The sequence below is a fragment of the Sceloporus occidentalis genome, unplaced genomic scaffold (assembly GCF_023333645.1).
Source record: "Sceloporus occidentalis isolate IW3139 unplaced genomic scaffold, rSceOcc1.0.p SCAF_8, whole genome shotgun sequence".
In the NCBI taxonomy this organism is placed as follows: Eukaryota; Metazoa; Chordata; class Lepidosauria; order Squamata; family Phrynosomatidae; genus Sceloporus; species Sceloporus occidentalis.
Window position 1 is genome coordinate 42,969,013 of NW_028316988.1, and position 18,918 is coordinate 42,987,930.

Below are 18,918 nucleotides of genomic sequence, written 5' to 3' on the forward strand. Positions count from 1 at the left end.
AAAGGATGGAGGGAGGGAAGGAGGGAGGGAGGGAATGAAGGAGAGAAAGGAGGAGGGTGATGGGGGGAAGGGAGGGAGGGAATGCAAGGAAAGGCACCTGGTGGGAGAGCTGGCAGAGGAGGCTAAGTGGCGTTGGGGTCTGATGTGGCCAAAGCTTCCTCTCCCTTTGGGTGCTTGCTTTCCCCTCTTGTGGACCCTCCTGCCTGGATTTGTCAAGGCAGCATCAGACAGCAGCAAACAGAGGAGGAGGGAAGAAGGAGGAGGAGGAGGCTGGGCCAGCTGAAGGGCTCTGCAAGCTGCCACTAAGGCTGCCTCTGGTTGCTCTGGCTCTTGCTGCTGCTGCTGTTGCTGCTGCAGCATCTCTCTCCTCTCCAGGCAGAGAGACCCCTTTGCATACTAATGGAAGGAGGGGAAGAAGGAGCCAGGAGGATGCCACTCACAGCCCAGGCAGGGAAGGGAAGGGAGCAAGGAGCAATGATCCTCCTTCCTATTTTTCCTTCCTTCCTTCCTTCTTTCCTTCCTTCTTCCATCTATTCCCCTTCATTCATTTTTATTCCTTCCTTCCTCTTTTCTCTCCTCTCTTCTCTTCTCTTTCCTTGCTTTTCTCCTTCAACTCCCCTACTTCTTTTAAACCCCTTCCTTCCTTCCTTCCTTCCTTCCTTCCTTCCTTCCTTCCTTCCTTTTCCCTCTCTCCAAATCCTTTTCCTTTTCCTCCCTCCACCCCTTCACCTCCCTCTTGTGTTTCTCCCTCTTCTTTTTCCTCCTAACTTATTTTTTTCCTTTCTTTTCTTCCTTCCTTTCTTCCCTCCTTTAAAACCTCCCTCCCTCCCTCCCTCCCTCCCTCAGTTCCTTCCTTCCTTTCCCCCTTCCTTTCCTAACTTATTTTATTTTTCCTTTCTTTCCCTCCCCCCACTTTTCTCTCTTTTATACCCTTCCTTCCTTCCTTCCTTCCTTCCTTCCTTCCTTCCTTCCTGTCTCATCCTCCCTCTGCCCTTTTTCTTTTCCCACTTGTACCTCCTACTCCCTTGCCCCATCTTTTTTCTTTCCCTGCCCTCCGCCCCTCTCCTCCTCTCCTTTCTTCTCTCTTTTCTCCCTTCCCTCCCTCCACTCTTTTGTGTTTGCTGTTTCTCTCCGTCCTTTCTTCTTTTCTTTCACCAGAGAAAGAGCCAATGCCGACTTAGAAAAAGAGACTGAAAGGGAAGGAATGACATCAGCTTCCATGAGTTATTGGCCTGCCATAGCAAGACAGTTGTTTCATGGTTATAGCAACCTCATTCTCCAAATACAGACCCTTTATGAAGACCAAAGCAGCATCACCAGATCCATCCTATAAGCAATAATTGATAAAATTCTCTCTGGTGCACAACCAGAAGGCTGGTCCTGTTTTTCACCTGACAGCCCCAAGCAGAGAAGGCCTGCTGGCTATTGGCCATTTCATGGCTATTGTTAGCCCATGATACCTAAATGGAACCTCCACATTCAGAGCCAGTCTACACCTGAGCATCAGATTAGAGGATGGAAGATGGAAGAGTCAGGTAGTTTTCAGGTCCTGCTTTTGACACTTCCAAAAGCACTTGAATGGTCCCAATTGGAAACAGAAGCAGTTGGTGCATTATGCTACTGATAGACTTCTCTGATCCTGAGCATCAGTAGCCCTAAGGAAGGCAGCATAACATGCCTACTTCTCACAGAGGTAGTAAAACTGTGTCTCGGTGGTACCCTAGCATCAAAGGCCATTTTGGACCCACTAAAGTTTCCACACAGTTTCCAAAGGCAGCTCCACAAAGAGCATGTTCCACTTATCCAAAGAGGACATCAGCCTGACATGTGTCACCATAGCAAGACTGGACATCTCCAGGGACAGGTTCACCGGCGCAAATGGAGCTGAACTCTATGCAACCCTGACATACAATCTCAGCCAACATGTTATTGACATTACTAACATGGCGTTCGGAAAAGAGCATGTAATTAAAAAACACATCTCATTAAAAAGAAGTTCGGTGGAGGTGCTGGCTTTTTAGAAGAGCATGCCAAGTTCTGTAGACCTGTTTAAAAGGATTTTTGTACGTAGATCATTGAGGGGAAAGTCCTGGGGGCCACATCCCAAGGATCAAATATGGCCCACATGGGGGTCTTGTAGCAGCTAGAAATGCCAAAGAGATCCTACGCTGCATCATCAATAGCATTATAGTGTCTAGATCAGAGGTTCTCAACCTTTGATCCTCCAGCTGTTTTGGACTCCAGCACCCAGAAGCCTTTGCCAGCATGGCCAATGATGAGCAAATCTGGGAGAGGAAGTCAAAAACATCTGGAGGACCAGAGGTTGAGAACCACTGTTCTGGATCAAGGAAAGTAATAGCACCAGTTTATTCTGCATTGGCCACACCTCATGTGGAATATTGTGTAATGTTCTGGGCACCACAAGAAGGATGTGGACAAGCTGAAGAGTGTCCAGAGGAGGGCAACCAAAATGATGGAAAGACTAGAAACCACCAAGTCCTATGAGGAGCGAGTTAGGAATCTGGGTATGTTTAGCCTGGAGAAGAGAAAGTTAAGGGGCGACATGATAGCCATACTTAAATATTTGAAGGGATGTCATATTGAGGGTGGAGTGTGGTTGTCTTCTGCTGCTCCAGAGATGAGGACATGATGCAATGGATTCAAACTATAAGGAAAGAGATTCCACCTAAACGTTAGGAGGAACTTCCTAACAGTAAGAACTGATCAACAGAATGCTGCCTTGGAATACGGTAGAGTCTCCTTCTCTGAAGGTTTTTAAACAGCGGCTGGATGCCCATCTGTTGGATATCTTTGGACTGTGTCTTCCTGCATGACAGGGGTTGGATCAGATGATCTCTTCAAACATTACGATTCTGTGAAATCCTTTGAGTCCATCCCTATTTTAACCAGTCTGGTGAGACTCTCCTTCATCACTGAGGTTGCCCACCATGGAATATGCTTCTTCTCATTGACCTCCGCGTCCTTCGCCAGAACGAATGTGAAGCACCGAGGTGACGGAAGACGCCGTTGATTCACAATAGCTCCTAATCAGCTTAGCTTCGTGCGGCATATTTTGTATTCATGCCACAATGGTATTAACAGCATCGCTCAAAGATGGAGGCAGGATGTTGGCAGAATTGATGCTGTTCCATTAATCTTGTCCCAGAATAGCAGAGGAAATAGCAAGGAGGGTGAAGGTAAGGGGTAGGCAAAGGTGAATCTTGGAAAGCTTTGGGCCTCGAAGGAAGGAAAGAAGAAACGAAGGGAGGGAGGGAGGGAGGGAGGGAGGGAGGGAGGGAGGGAGGGAGGAATGTTGAGAATCTTTGGGAGGAAGGAAGTTATGAGCAATTGTGAATGATGATCTGACTAACTGAAAGGCAGAAGTTGATGAGCTTTTGTAGACTTGAGCCTACTTCTTACTACTAACATGCATCTGAGGCTCATGTCTACAAAAGCTCATGCAACCACTTCTTTCTTTCCATCAATCTCAAAGTTACTACAAGATCCATTTGCATGTGAAACGGTTGTAAAAGCCCTACTTATGCAACCAATAGTTCACTCGCAGGATGGCTGAAAAATAACTCCACATGTAAAAGGAATGTGAAGGGTTCGAGGGCGGTGTGAAATATGAACCCATGACTCCATTGCTCACAAACGTTGGTTGGATGACTCTGCCGCCACATTAACTACGATGCCCTTCTGAGTGGCTTGGCTGTCATCTCTGGATCATTTGGTATGATATCTGCACATTTACACTCTTAAAGGGGGATCCGAAGGGCTTTCGGATCTGCTCCAAATGTTCATCCCAACTGAAAAATTAAGGGCTCGAAGCTATTTTAAATGGCAAATTAAGCACTTAATAATTATCTTAATAACACTTTGCATTTTTCCCCCGAGAAGCTATGTGCCTTCCAGTATATTCGAGTATAATAATAATTTGATGTATTGACTTAAAATTTTCATCCTGTCTTGTCTCAATCTCACAATATAAAGGCATAGAATAGAAGCGATTCTCTCTGAAATGGGTAAAGGAGCCCATAACGTCGGGTTGGATAAAATGAATTTTTTTCTGGCTTATAATTTCCAGCCGTGGTTTAATGGTCTGGAGGTCAGGGTTCGAATCCCTGCTCAGCCATGGAAACCCACTGGGAGACTTTGGGCAAGTCACACTCTCTCAGCCTCAGAGGATGGCAATGGGAGAACCTTGCCAAGAAAACCTTGTGACAGGTACACCTTACAGTCACCATATGTCAAAACAAGCAACAAACACAAGATAAACTCTTATTTTAAATTATCGTTACAGTATTAGAAAGGCAGGCCATAAATGGAATGTCTCTCTCTTTCTGTCTCTCTTGTAGGCCACTGTGAAGAAAAAAGTGGACTAAACAGGCCTTTGGCTTCATCCAGCCTGGTGCTTTCATAGGTCCCCATGTTCTAAAGAAGACAAAGCCAGCGAGATGGAGGAACGGTCTCTGATCTAAAATGCAGCCGATCCCTCTTGTGCATGCTTTTATCTGGGATATCACACTGGAAAGATTTTGAAACAGTCCAAACCAGGACAAATGCGAAATTCCCGATCGCTAGCCCAGCCGCCAAAAGGCAAGAGAAGAAAAGCCTCTCATCGAGATGCTGCAGCATGCGCCGGCTTACGCCAGCCAGTTATGAAACGGATTCCTCCCACACTCTTCTCTGACAAAGACTGGTATTAAATGGGCAGGACTGGATTCTGCCAACCGCACCGAGAGCCTGGGGTCTCCTTGTCACCAAATGTCCCTGTTTCTCAGGTCCCTTTCTTCCATTGTCCCTCCGCTTCGCTCGGGTAGAAAGCTTTCCTGCATGGGGTTGCTTTCCCTAGCCCTGGGTCAAAATCCACAGGGAGAAGATCGTTCTGCTATTTTAAATCCCCGTTTATAAGGTATATTCATCTGTTAAGATACCAGAGTAACAAACAAGATTTCATCCTGGGTTGGCCAGCGGATGAGGTGATAACCATGCTTTCAAGTCCTTTCAAGAACTGGAAGCTCCTCAAAATTCTAACAAATCTTTTGATGCAACTTGGGGACAATTGTTTTGCCTCCAAACCATGCAAAAAGCCTTCCAAATTAATGAAATCACAGAAAAATACCTCCATCCCATGCTCACAAGCACCTCAGAATATTGTGTGTCCCCCCCCAAAAAAATCTCCATTTTCATTTGCAGACCTTCTCAAAATGGCGACAAGTCATGACGTAACTAACATCGCTTCCTGTGGAGTGGACTAGAATGCAAGGTACCTCTTCACCAAACTACAACTCCCAGAATGCCATAGCTAAGACCCAGGGCAACTCAAGTGCAATCAAACTCCTATAGCTGTATTCATCATCATCATCATCATCATCATCATCATCATCATGTTTGTTTCCCACTTTTCTTCCAAGACTGAGACCCAAAGCAGCTTACAGTCTAAAAACATAGTACAATTAAATGCACACAAGACTGACAATTCATTGGTTCCTTAAAGTGTATCTACCAATTCTTCCATATTGATATGGAAGAGGCAACTTGAAAATAAGAGATGCCAGTTATACTTAATGGGCACGAACTCTGCTGGCCAGATAACCCTGTCGCCAGCAAATCTTGCAAGATCTAGACACCTCCAGATACATATAGAGAAGGGATATAAATTTGCTCAGTGGGTGAACGCATGCAAAGGCTCCATCGCAGAACACTAAACTGCGGTACAGTCACAAGGCGCATGTTTTTCAGCATAGAAGATCCTAGGTTTAACCTGCAGCGACTCTAAGCACTGCTGGCAAAGATCCCTGGTTTCAAACTTTGGAAAACCATGGCTTCCAGTATAGCGAATGAAGATTTCAAAACAAATCAAATTTTAGAAGCATTGTGAAGATGGCAAAAGAGGGATGGGGAAACAAAGGCTTTCAGTGTCAGGTTGCAGCAGCGTGCATTAAATAAACAATACAATCCAGTCTATTTTGGCTACTGCTATGGTAGCCGCATGCCCACATACAACAGGGAAGGTAAACTGCAGGTGCCCCCACTGAGTATATGCAGCAAAACAGGGAGAAAAGGGAGAGAGTAGATAGGTTTGCTCCACCAGTTACTCCTTGTTGTTGTAGTTGGTGTGAGTCTTCAAGTCATTTCCAACCCCAAAGGTGATCCTATCCACATTTTCTTGGCAAGATTTGCTCAGAATATGTGGGTTTGGGGCTTGATCCCATTTTCTGTTTTCACTTTCCTCTGGGCAGACATGCAGCAAACCAGTAGGATCCAAGCTAGCGACTAAGACTAGCCAGATCAAATTGGAAATTGAAAGCTGCTGTGACACTGCAGAATTAATGCAGTTTAGCATTGCTTTAAGTGCCATGGCTCAGTGCTCCAGAATTCTGGGATTTGTCGTTCTGTGCGCTCTTTAGCCTTCTCAGTCAAGAGCTCTGGTGCCACAATACAAATCCCAGGATTCCCTAGCATTGAGCCATGGCACTCAAAGGAGTGTCAAGCTGCATTAACTCTGCAGTGTGGCAGCAGCTTTCAATTCCCAATTTGATCCAGTCTTTTGACAACTTTGTTTCAAGGAGTTATAGCACTGCCAAGGGGTGGATTGGATGACCCTTGGGGATCCCTTCCAACTCTCTCTGGGGAACATCAATTCAACTGGTCACAGTTTCAAGGCCAGAGTATGAATCCAGCCATTAAATCTTTCTCCTCCTTTGTCCATAAAGGACCCGAATCAAAGCAGAAGAGTTCAAAAGATTTATAATGAGCAGAATTTCAATATCTGGAGAGGAATCCCAAAAGCACAGCGGCTCACATCCAAGGCCTTTTAGGGACGTGTGCTCCCATTAGCTATTGGGGTTACATAATAGGAAGATGTTTTGTTTTGGCTCTCTCAACTACCGATCCTCCCCTCCCCTCCTCCTGTTGCTCTTTGACAATGATATTATTGAAGACTGAAAGAATTTGATAAAGCTTTCATAATCAAACAGCTTGGTTGCTCCGAGAATGAGGAACGCGCCATGGGTGGCACAGCGGGCTGGCACCTGCTCTGCATGCCGAAAGGTTTGGATTGGATCTCCAGATAGAGGAGGTAGTGCCAATCAGTGTGGATCCACAATGGGCACATCTGGATCTACTGTGGGCCGGATCGCCTCTAAAAATGTGGGCCGCTTGCAATGCCAGCTGATGGGGCAGTGGATCCACCCCAGGCTCTAGTCTGAACTTTATGGATGTGGGCAAGAAATCCCCATGCACTATTTAATTACCTAGTAACCTTAGTTATGTAGTTTGTCTCTAGAGAGCCAGCATGGTTAGTGGTTTGAGTGTTGGACTACAACTCTGGAGACCAGGTTTCGATTCCCTGCCTGGCCACGAAACCCACTGGGTGACCATGGGCAAGACACATGCTCTCAGCCTCAAGGGAAGGCAATGGCAAACCCCCTCTGAACAAATCTTACCAAGAAAACTCCACGATAGGTTCACCTTAGGGTTGCCATAAGTTGGAAACAACTTGAAGGCACATAACAACAAGAACAGTTTCTCCAGGCCTGATGCTTCTTTCCAGTCCTGACTTACTGGACAGCAGCTCCTGCAAGCAACAAGGGTCACTTCTTCTGTTGTTTGGGATGCAGCAAACAGATCTTTCCACCTCCTCCTGCCTGTGACAGTCAAAAGCAAGATCCCTGTCATAATTGCTCCTCGCATGAGAGATCTCTCTCACAGGAGGCAGCTGGAAGCATCAGTTTGTTGTGAGCCCCATCTCTCACATTGGCTGCTGCCTGGTAGGTCACAATTGGAGGTCTTTCACAACCCCTACATATTCCCTACACTATTGAACACATGTCGTTGTTGTTGTTGTGTGCCTTCAAGTCATTGGCAACTTCTATTGTGTTTCTGAGAAGGTATTTGGAGCATAAATAAATTAATATCCACAAAATTGTTTGGATCTGGGGGCTGAGAGCACACCATGGTCCACATTTTCCTCATCTATGATACAGAGCAGAGGTTCCCAGACTTTGGTCCTGCAGATGTTTTGGACTTCAGCTCCCAGAATTCCATACTGTTGGGCAAGCTAGCTGGGGCTTCTGGGAGCTGAAGTCCAAAACACCTGGTGGAACAAAGTTTGGGGATCGCTGATCTAGAAACATATGGTAACCATGAAACCCAAAACAGAATCAGCAGAGTTTGGCTGAATCCTACCTTTCGTGGATGATTTATGTTAACGATTCTTGCAATAGGTGCTATTTCCAGTGTATTTTGAGAATAGGCATGTTGTTGACTAAACCCCAAAAGATGATTGATCACTGGAGAGGTTGTCATGACCCAACTGGGTACCAGCTCCAACCCTGTTCAGAACTCACTTGGCGAAGCGATGAGCTAATATTATCCTCTCCACGGGAATCAAGTAATGTTTCAGCGACTCCAAAAGGGGAGCATGAGAGACCTCTCAAGGGCTCCTAGATACAAGATCTGTCTGGCTTTTCCACATTCAGAGAGGGATGGTTCAGAACTCCCATAGCAATGGGGCAAGGAATCCATTTTGCGCAACGGAGACATTGCTCCCCACCCACCCGGTCGAAAGGGAGCGAGACAGCTGTGTGCAAGTTTGCAGAAGGATTGATTGCCAGAGGGAATCACACTTATACAACCTCTGAGAAAGCACAACCATGCATGCAACTATTTTCATGCGAGGATAATGCTCCCACAAGGTTTTGGCTGAAGTCCACATGGCTATAGGGGAAACATCAGCACACAGGAAGGGTTCAAGCCCACATTCCAGATGAAGGAGGGAATGAACGGACTGTGCATAAAGTACCACGATTCTAAGTTCCTCACACCCACATGGTGTTCTTTTAATCACAGCAATGGCATGCGATCACAGAGCCATGCTCACAAGTGGCGCATGTGGGAAGCAACCTTTTCCGAAGCGACCTGATGTTGGCCTGATGTGTGGGTGCTCTTAGTCATTTATGGGTTGACCATCCTCTCCATCAGCTAGTATCTCTCTTTCTGATGGATTGGACCTAGATGAGAAATGGAGTGCTTGCATGCTCATGAGTTGACTAATTAAATAATTGTTCATGGCTAATTAAATAACTGTTTGCCGATTAATGAACAATCGCTCAGAGGTCTGGAAACCAAGGCTAGCGAAGGATGACTTAGAAAGCTGGGTAGGCTTACCTTGGAAAAGTGAAGATGGAGAAGACATGACCACCATCCTTAAATATCGGAAGTGATGCCATGTAAAAGATAGAACATTGCCACTGGAGTGGATATGTATGGAGAGGACGTGTGGGGGTTTGCTCCTGTCCTATCTGGGGGGCACTTTTCTCCATTCCACCTTTTCCAAAATCAAGCCAGTCAGTTTTCAGAGGAGAATTTTTGGCTTGCAAAGAGAGCAGGTGTGCTTTCTCTATTGTCTTGGTGATCTTTCCACCAAGGACGTGGCTTGCAGTTGGCATGCATCAAACCTACTCCAATAGCATCCCGATCAGTCTGGAGGGGCACTTTGTTCCAGCAAGTGAAATTGTCACAGATGTGGTAGGAAGCTTGTCAAAGGGAATTTTTGAACGGTGACCAAAGAGGTCCAGGGATGAGCCCCTGATGACCGCAGACAAGCAATCACGATTATATATATATAATCCCAGTGGCTTCCTCCAAGCTCTGGAACTCCCTTTCTAGGGAGGTTAGACTGGTACCCTACTTGCTATCTCTTTGTAGGCAAGTAAAGACCTTTATGTTTCAGCACAGCCGTTCTCAACCTGTGGGTCGCGACACCTTTAGGGGTCGAACGACCCTTTCACAGGGGTCCCCTATGACCATAGGAAAACACATATTTCTGATGGGCTTAGGAACCGAGACACATGGTTGGGGGTCACCGCAACATGAGGACCTGTATTAAAGGGTCGTGGCATTAAGAAGGTTGAGAACCACTGTTTCGGCAGATCTTTGAGGTCCTTTTGCAAGGTGCTGTACTGCTAACACTCATAATTTTCTTTGTAATGATCATGCTTTTAATTGCTTTCATTTAAATTTAATTGCTTTTAATTCTATTGATAGTTTAATTAATTATATATATATATATATATATATATATGCTTTAGTATGATGCATTTCTTGAAGCTGGATCCAGTTTGGCTTCTGCAAGCTGCCTTGAGTCTTAGAGTGGGGGAAAGTTGTCTGTTCAACGGCAACTGCCCCCACCTTCCCTCACCACTAGACCACTAGACCAACAACAGCTTTTCTCCAACAACAGGGTGGTTTTATGTTTTATTTTAATTATGCGATCATCTTCTTAAAATGTTACTCAGCAAATTGGCACGGCGCAGCTTGAGAGGCTCCGGCACGGTGTGGGAACAGGCGAGGGACGTTGCTTGGATATTCAATTCTGTGCATGTGGGAAGGGGCAGCACATAGATTGTGTAGGAGGATAAGAGGGGGATAAAGAAACTGTGGATGTTTAGCCAGCTACGCAAAGATACGTACACACCCACATCCCTGTGGACAAAGGAAGGCTCTAGAATTCAGTTCACCCCTTTATCTAGTTTCATTTATTATCAAAGGATCCAGAGGGCTGGATTTAAGGCATGGTTTCGCAGCATGGGGAGCACTAGATATGGGGCAAAATGCATCCTTGTTGCATGCCTTCTGACTTACGACAACCCTAAGATAAACCTATCAGGGGTTTTCTTGACAAGGTTTGTTTAATAAAAGTTTGCTCTGAGGCTGAGAGAGTGTGACATGCCCAAGGCTACTCAGTAGGTTTCCATGGTCAAGCGGGGATTTGAACCCTGGTGTCCCAGGGTCCTAGTCAACCCTTAAACTAATACAATACATTGACACTGTTTCGATGGCATGACTGCCATAGTTACACAGTGGTTGCACTGCAGCACCCTTTTCTGCTGTGTATCTGTCAACATGACTATTAATTGCCCTGCTGAACAATGTTGGATGCACAATGTTTTCTATTTCTGCGATCCCAGTTAATAAAGTCAAACGTTGATGGCACTGATAAATACGTATGCACCAAAATATAGAGAAACAAAATGGTTCCCAATTGCCAATGGGGTCAGGCAAGGCTGCGTCCTTTCATCCTATCTATTCAACTTGTATGCAGAAATTATTATACAAAGAGAAGGCTTGGACATAGAAGAAGAGGGAGTGAAGACCGGAGGAAAGGACACCAACAATTTAAGGTATGCAGATGATACCATAATACTAGCAGAAAACATTACAGGCCTGGAACACCAACTGAGGAAGATCAAGGAAGAAAGCGCAAAGGCAAGCTTCCTGCTGAACATGGAGAATCTGCATGAATTCAACCCAAACAACGAGGAAATAGAAACAGTAAAAGAGTTCTCATACCTGGGATCAAACATTGACCAGACTCAATGGCTCTATTCTAGTCAGGACTAACAACGAGACAATGTGAGATATGATTGTCATTGGGGAACTTGGCTCTTGAATACATCCACTGCGCATGGCTCAGTGTTGGTCTATGACACTGGGAAACCAGGGTTCAAATTTTGTTTTCTTTCACCAACCTCCAGGGTTGGTTTTTTTATGATTTTGATTGCGGGGGGGGGGGGGGCAGACTTATATATATAGACTTATATTTTAAACTTGCTAGGGGTAACTGAGGTATAGTGGTTTAGGCACTGGCCTATGACTCTGGAGACCAGATCAAATCCCCACTCAACCATAGAAACCTTGGGCAAGTCGCACTCTCTCAGCCACAGAGGATGGCAAAGGCAAAAACCCCTCTGAACAAATCTTGCCAAGAAACCCTTGTAATAAGTTTGCCTTAGGGTCACCATAAGTTGGGAGTGACCTGAAGACACACAACAAAAGGACAACCAGTGTAGGACACCAATCGATTCTGGCCAATGTATACCTCCTCACATTTCAGCTTGCTTCCCACAACGATGTCAGCTGCCTTGAGTGCTTTTTGTTGGTGGAAAGATGTGGGAGAAATATCAGTTTCACAATCTACTTGGTGTTCCCATCTGGAGCACTGGACCATCAATGACTCAGATGCTAGCCAAGAATCTAAGAATCAGTGAGGCATTGTTGAATAATTTAGCATGTTCCAAGCAGTATTGCTCTTTGGAAATTTTGCTGTTTTGATCCCATCTATGGCAATTGCGTTCAGATGTCTTGTCAGCCCAATTATCATCATCATCATCATCATCATCATCATCATCATCATCATCATCATCACAATCATCATCTCAGTTTCATTGTCTACCAAGTGTTACCAATTAGAGCTTTGCACCATCAGTGATTCTGATTCTATCCAAGAATCTAGGACTCAGGGAAGTATCATTGGATGATGATGATGATGAGAAACACCACCAGTAATGGTAGCACTGATAGCATTAATAACTAATTAATATTAATTATTAATTATCATTATTAATTATTAATACTAATAACTAGAGCCAGTGTGGCGTAGTGGTTTGAGCATAAGTCTTGGACTCTGGCGATTGGGTTTTGATTTGCCGCTTGGCTGTGGAAATCACACTATCTCAGCCCCAGAAAAACCCATTATAGGGTAGTCTTAGGGTGGCCATAAATCAGAAACTACATGAACAACAAACAAATTAATAGTACTAATAGTATCATTCTCAGAATACCTTACATTTAAAGGATGAGCCACTCAGGACTGGGTTATAAGAGAAGACCATTCAAATCAGGTTGGACCCAAATCCCCCTTTGCAAAGAACCTAACTCCATCCTTGCCACCCAGACACAACAATTTCAGTGTATTAGATGTGTGCGCAAAGTGCAGTTGTTGTCTCATCTGTAGTCCGTGGTACGGAGGTAAATCCTCCTGTTTCTTAGTCCCATCTCTGCAGTTTTCAAGATGTATTCCCATCCTTTGGCAATTTTTAAAAACAACATGGAGAAACAGAGCGGTTTCCCATTGGCAAGTGGGTCAGACAAAGCTGCATTTTTATCAGCCCATCTGTTTCATTTATATGCAGAACATATCACATGGAAAATAGGATTAGACTCAGAAGAAGGAGGCATGAACGCTGGGGAAAGGAACACCAACAATTTAAGATATGCAGATGACAAGATATCACTTACATAAAACAGCAAAGACCTGGAATGGCAATAGATGAGAGTTAAGGAAGGAAGTGCTAAAAGCAGGGTTAGGGCTAAACACTGAACAAACAAAAATAATGATCGCAGATGATTTACGTAATTTGAAAGCAGGTAATGGAAAGATTAAAACAGTAAAGATTTTGCAGATCTCAACTCAGAAGTTAATCAAAATGGAGACGGTAGTCCAGAAACTGGAAGGGGACGAAGTCTTGGAAGGGCAGCTATGAAGGATCTAATAAGATCCTCTTATATTAAGATATATCACTAGATACCAAAGTGACAGTGTGGCCTAAATATTCTAAAGGCATCAGATCATATCTGATCTTGGAAGCTAGACAAGGTTAGCATTTGGATAGGAGACTACCAGGAGTGATAGGTTATATTTTAGAAGGAGGAACTGGCAAAACCAGAAGCTAAAATGTCTAAACAGAGGCTGCCATACTTTGGACATATCATGAGATGGCATGACTCCCTGGACAAGACAATAATGGCTGGTAAAGTGGAAGGCACCTGGAAAAGACGAAGGCGGCATCGGAGGCGGATTGAGTCACTCAAAGGAAGCCATGGCTGACCTGAGTTTGCAAGACCTGAGCAGAGCAGTTGATACCCAAAAGTCTTGGTAGTCAACTGATGGTGGTCCATAGGCCCACCATAAGTCAAAGTCAACTTGATGCCAAACAACAATTTCCATCTTGCAGATCTTCCAAGGAATTCATTCCATGCAGAAATACATGTCAATTTTGGGGTACAATACCTTTCCCATCATCATCATCATCATCATCATCATCATCATCATCATCATCATCATCGCACAGGAAATAGTGTAAACCGGGTTGCTTTCTATGCAGGAAACATGACCATTTTTTAAAAAGAAGTCGGTTTTGCCCAGAAATGATTCCCAAGAACGTCAGTTCCATTATTGTTCTCCCCAGGGTTTCCCAAACCCATTACTCTCCTGGGATGTGAATGCAAATGAATGTTCTTTCATCCTTGCTCTGCAGACCACCTTTTAAAGTCTCCTCTCCTGGAAACCTCCAAGAACAGTCATTTGCTTTTTAAAATAGGTTTCACAGTTTCTCTCTACTGTTTAACACAGATTTTAAAAATACTCATTTTTTAAAAATGAGAAATAGACTTTCTGGCCATTTCTGGCTCGTTGGGATGCATTTTGGCAATATGCGCAACACCCCCAAAAGTCCTGGGAGGAGAACAGTGGCCCCCATTTCCATGACAGTTGCACAACCTTGCGATATATCGAGCATGTGAGGTTCAGTTTGTCTTCAAAGGCTAAGCAAGCAAACAACAGAATTCAGCACAATCTTTGCAACGCAAAGACACTTTTGAAGATTGGGCACCTTTCAAAAACACACACAGATGGACAAAAACACTGTCTCAGCCCAAAAACAGAATCCTAGCAATTCATACATGAATGATGATTTGTAATTAGACATAGCGCGGTTCACTGAAGCAATAGATTCAGAGCTCGGGGCCATTCTCTCGGCACAAGGAACAAATCCAGGCCACAGCATACCTGGAAGTAAGCTTCACTGAACTCATTGGGACTTTGTGTGCCCAAGCAATTGTGTATAGGGTTGTCTCTCAATGCTTGCAATCCTATACCCAGTACCCTGGGAGTAAGCACAGAGAGCTTTGCATCATTAGCATTATATGTTCTTTAGGGGGGAAGGGATCTGAGGATTAGGACCTCACAACCCTGAGGATCCTAACAATAGCCAGGTAGAAGAAATTCCTCCCACTGCTCCCCAAACCACCTTGAAATTGTACCAGGATGGAAAGAAATGGGAACAGACAAGGTCAGCCTTTTGAGTTCTTATTGCAACCTCCTTGAATCCAAAGCCTGCAAACTGCAACAAGACAAGGAGAAGCCCACACTTAGTTGCCAAAGACCCCCCTTCTCTCTTCACCAGGGGCAGTTGGGGGGTAAAAATGAAGGAATTCTGCTCCGCCGTGAAATGGTCCTTCAGTCCCCCCCCCAACTCCTAGCACTGCAGTCACTTCAAACTTTAGTTGAGCATTGAGAAATATAGTTTAGGCATTCAGGGAAAAGGCGCAGGCAAAGCGACCAAAGGAATGTGAACCTAAGAAAGAGAATTCGAGGTGTGCACAATTTTCAGTGCAATTTTCATTTTCACTTGCTGCAATGCTGGAAATCTGGGGGAAATTTGACAGCGGGACAGAATTCTTAGTTGGGGGAACAGTGTCCTCATTTTGGCCAAACCTTGCTTGCAACCGTTCCTTTCGTGATGTCTCCCTCCCACCCAACATCAATGTTCCCCTTGGCTTGCTTTTTTTCTCCCTTCCTTGGGAGATCCCCTGTGCCCACGCGGTGCCACCAGCCCCAGAGAAAGAAAAGGGCATCCCTTCCTCGCACGCCTCCCCATACCCAAGCAACAAAAGCTTAGTTCCCATGTCCCTTCCTTTTGGCATCCTCATCCTTTTCAGAAGAGGAGGAGGGCACATCCATAAAAATGGCTACACCCTGATCCAAGCACAGAGAAAGGAAGAAAGATGAGAGAGAAGAGAATGATGGAGAGAAAGAAGAAATGGTACGAGAGGAAGAGAGGAGGAAGGAATGCCACAGAGAGAAATGCCTGCAGAGAGCCAGAGGAGAGGGAGAAGGAGACAAAGGAGGTGAAGAAGGAAAGCAAGCAAGAGCTCCAGAGCATCCTGGACTCACCATGGCAGGTCCACTCCTGAGCCACTGCATCCTCCTTTGGATGGAGTCCTGGCTGTTCAAAGGGAGGAAGGGGAGAAGGCGGTTGCCTGGCTGGCAAGGGATGCCGTGCTGGAAGGAGGGGGGTACAAAGCAAGGCGCAGACCCAGCAGCATCCCCCCTCCTCAGCCCTCGCCCTTCAATCCCGTCATCCTTGAAGCCCGGCAACAGCCACCGGAGAGCCCTAGAAAAGGAGCAGAGCAAGGAGAGATAGAGAGGGAGGGAGGCAGGGGGGTGTTTGGCAGAGATGGAGAGAGGAGGCCTCTCTGCTCCTACCTGGAATGCTCGGTCTTTCATGGGCAACCAGGGCAGGATCCCCTTGGAAACCAGAACAGGGCACCCTCCCTACGTACCCTCTCTTTCTTTGGGCCTCTTCCCCTCCACACACCCACCGGCACCTTACCCTGCCAAACCTGGGGAGTCAGGTGCACTGGAAGGAAGGGTGCTGGGGAGCAGCAGAAAGGAGGGCTACTTGGCTTTTGGGAGAGGAAGGAAGAACACCACAGCAGAGGCCCCAGGAGGAGTTGTCATCAGCTTTCTTTCTCTGAGCCCTTGCTTCCTTCTCCTTCTTGCCAAGGGATCATCATCGCCCAGATGTGCGGAGTCAGCAAAAAGAAAGGACCGGTGCCCACGCAGATTGGCACTTTTCTGCTGATATTCTTGGTTGAGAAGCGAGTTGCTTCTTGCAGCAATCACCCCCTTCTTCCTTGCTTTCTTCAGTGCCTACTCCTTTCCCCCCAACATTTTGGTCAGTTAAATTTTAGCCTTAAATCCAGATCGAGTTGGCCAGGGTATCGATCTTGGAGCCACCAGTGGCCAGTCTGCACCCCAAGGAGCCACTTCCAGGGGCACACTTTAGACCGGCCTGGTTTACGCAGTGGGCCCTTGGCATCTGCTGAGATTTCACTCTGGGACCCCTCCATGGGTACCAAAATCCATGGATGCTCAAATCCCATTCAATATAATGGCATAATGAAAATGGTGTCCCTTAATAGCAAAATCAAGCTTTGCTTTTTGGAATTGATATCCTTTTGGAATTATTTTCAACCCACGGATGGTTGAATTCATGGATGAAGAATTCATGGATATGGAGGGCCAAGTGTAGGTCATAATTTCAATCTTCCTGCACCCTTCCTATATCCTACCCATTCAACCAGGAGTTAATCTAAACTAGGGATAAAATTCGGAATGGACTACTGCCCCCCAGACCAACCCTATATACCTTTTTCTCCACAGGGACATTGGGTAGGTTGTCTAAACTACCCAACTCTCCCTGTGGAGTCTCCTGGGTCCACTTCCACCACCACCGTTGCCACCTTCAAACCTTACCTGTGCCAGTTCCTGGCCTGAACCGTTTCCCTTCTTCTTCCTCAGTAGTGCCATCGCTGCTGGCACACCATTGCTCTGAAGCCAACAAAGTGCCCAACATGTGATCTGGGCACCACGCCTGACCTTAGCAAATGGTGGCAGCAGCATTGCCAAGAGAGGAGGAAGGGAAAATCACACATTTGAAGGAAATATTTGAAGGTGGTAGCGGCATTGGAAGGGGCAGCAGGGATGAGGGTGCAAACTCTGGAGACGATGGAGATTATCAGGCGGGGGACAAAACGTCCTTGTCCCATCCTTTTCCCGCAAGAAGATTTTCATACGACGTCATGCTTAGTTTTAAACTCAATGGGCCAAGCGTACGTGAAAAAGCACCCTTCTCTCTGCGTGTGTTGGATTCTTGATCTAGATCACTGCTGCGCTTGCCGACTGCACCTGCTGGTGTTTATTATAATTATCCCTAATTAAATTATTGATGCTTATTTATTATGCATTATATTTATGATGAACAACAGAGCTGACGCGAACGCCCCAGGTTCAGAAATGGTGCAAGGAGAACAGGAATGTGGGAACTTGGAGAGAGATGTAAAGTTTGGATTCAGATTCAGAGGCTGCTGATCATCAAAGCGTTTGGCAATGCAAGCTGACTCTGAAAAGAGTGGAAACGCTTTGAGGATCACAAAGACTGGACAAATATCCCAGCAGATTTCTGCTGCAGTCTCTGTATATTAAGTACAGTACGGACATATATTGTTGAACAAAACAAGTCAACAAACAATACTGAATTTACCAGCTAAAGCTTGCATATCTGTGGATCTATGATGTCCCTCTGGGTTTCAGCCTGAACTTTAAACAGATTATAATACAGGCTGAATCTTCTCTCCCCAAATAAGTTCAACACTTTGGAAATCTCCTTTAAAGTTCAGGCTAAAATTCGCAGCAGATTCACGACCCCAATAGCTTGCAATGGAGGACTGAGCAATAGGTTTTAGAGTGGATTCTCAAAGGTTAGAAAGAATGCATTAAGAACTAATTCCTTGTGTCTAATTTTTGTTAAACCCTTAAATGATGACTCTAAAATCTATTATTTTAATTGTTCAATGCCAACAATATTTTTGGTAGCAGTTGGCATGTCCAATTATTTTGCTACTGGCTGTTGAAGGCACACAACAACAACAACAACAACAATAACAACAACATGGCTATTGCACTTTGTACAGATCATGAGTTAACAGGACTCAGGGTGCATCTACATTGTAGAAATTATGCAGTTTGACACCACTTTAAGTGCTGTTGCTCCATGCTATGGAATCCTGGGATTTGTATTCTACAAGGTCTTTCGCCTTCTCTGCCAAAGAGTGCTGGTGCCTCACCAAACTACAAATCCCAGGATCTGTAGCCATGGCTGTTAAAGTGGTGATAAACTGCATTATTTCTACAGTGTAGTTGCACTGTCATCGGAACAGAAGATAATGCTTGGCAAAGTGGAAGGCAGTAAGAAAAGAAGGAAACCACATTAGAGCTGGATGGATTATATCACGGACGTCACAATGGCTGCCCTGAATTTGCAAGACCTGAGCGGTTGATGACAGCTTGGACACCTCTCATTCATAGGATTTTCATTAACTGAAGTTGACTTGACAACAAATAGCAACACAACTGTGCAATACGCTGTACTGTTTCCCCCAAAAGGGGCACAGCACCTTGGGATAGCTTCTCTTTAAACTTTGGACTGAAATACAGGGCCGGATTTA

At 45.3% G+C, this 18,918-nt stretch overlaps 1 protein-coding gene across 4 annotated transcripts in view; it reads right to left on the reverse strand.

The window, feature by feature from the left end:
- Window positions 1-18,918, reverse strand: part of LOC149308774 (rho guanine nucleotide exchange factor 9) — a 147,518-nt gene that overhangs the window by 82,863 nt on the left and 45,737 nt on the right. Inside the window, exon 1 of one of the 4 annotated variants that reach the window (XM_089536446.1) lies at window positions 15,803-15,982. The exons of the other annotated variants lie outside the window; for them this stretch is intronic. Within the exon in view, the coding sequence (XP_089392572.1) occupies window positions 15,803-15,832 (30 nt within the window). The 5' untranslated portion in view covers window positions 15,833-15,982. Of the gene's footprint in view, window positions 1-15,802; window positions 15,983-18,918 lie in introns of those variants that run through there. 4 annotated transcript variants of the gene reach the window in all.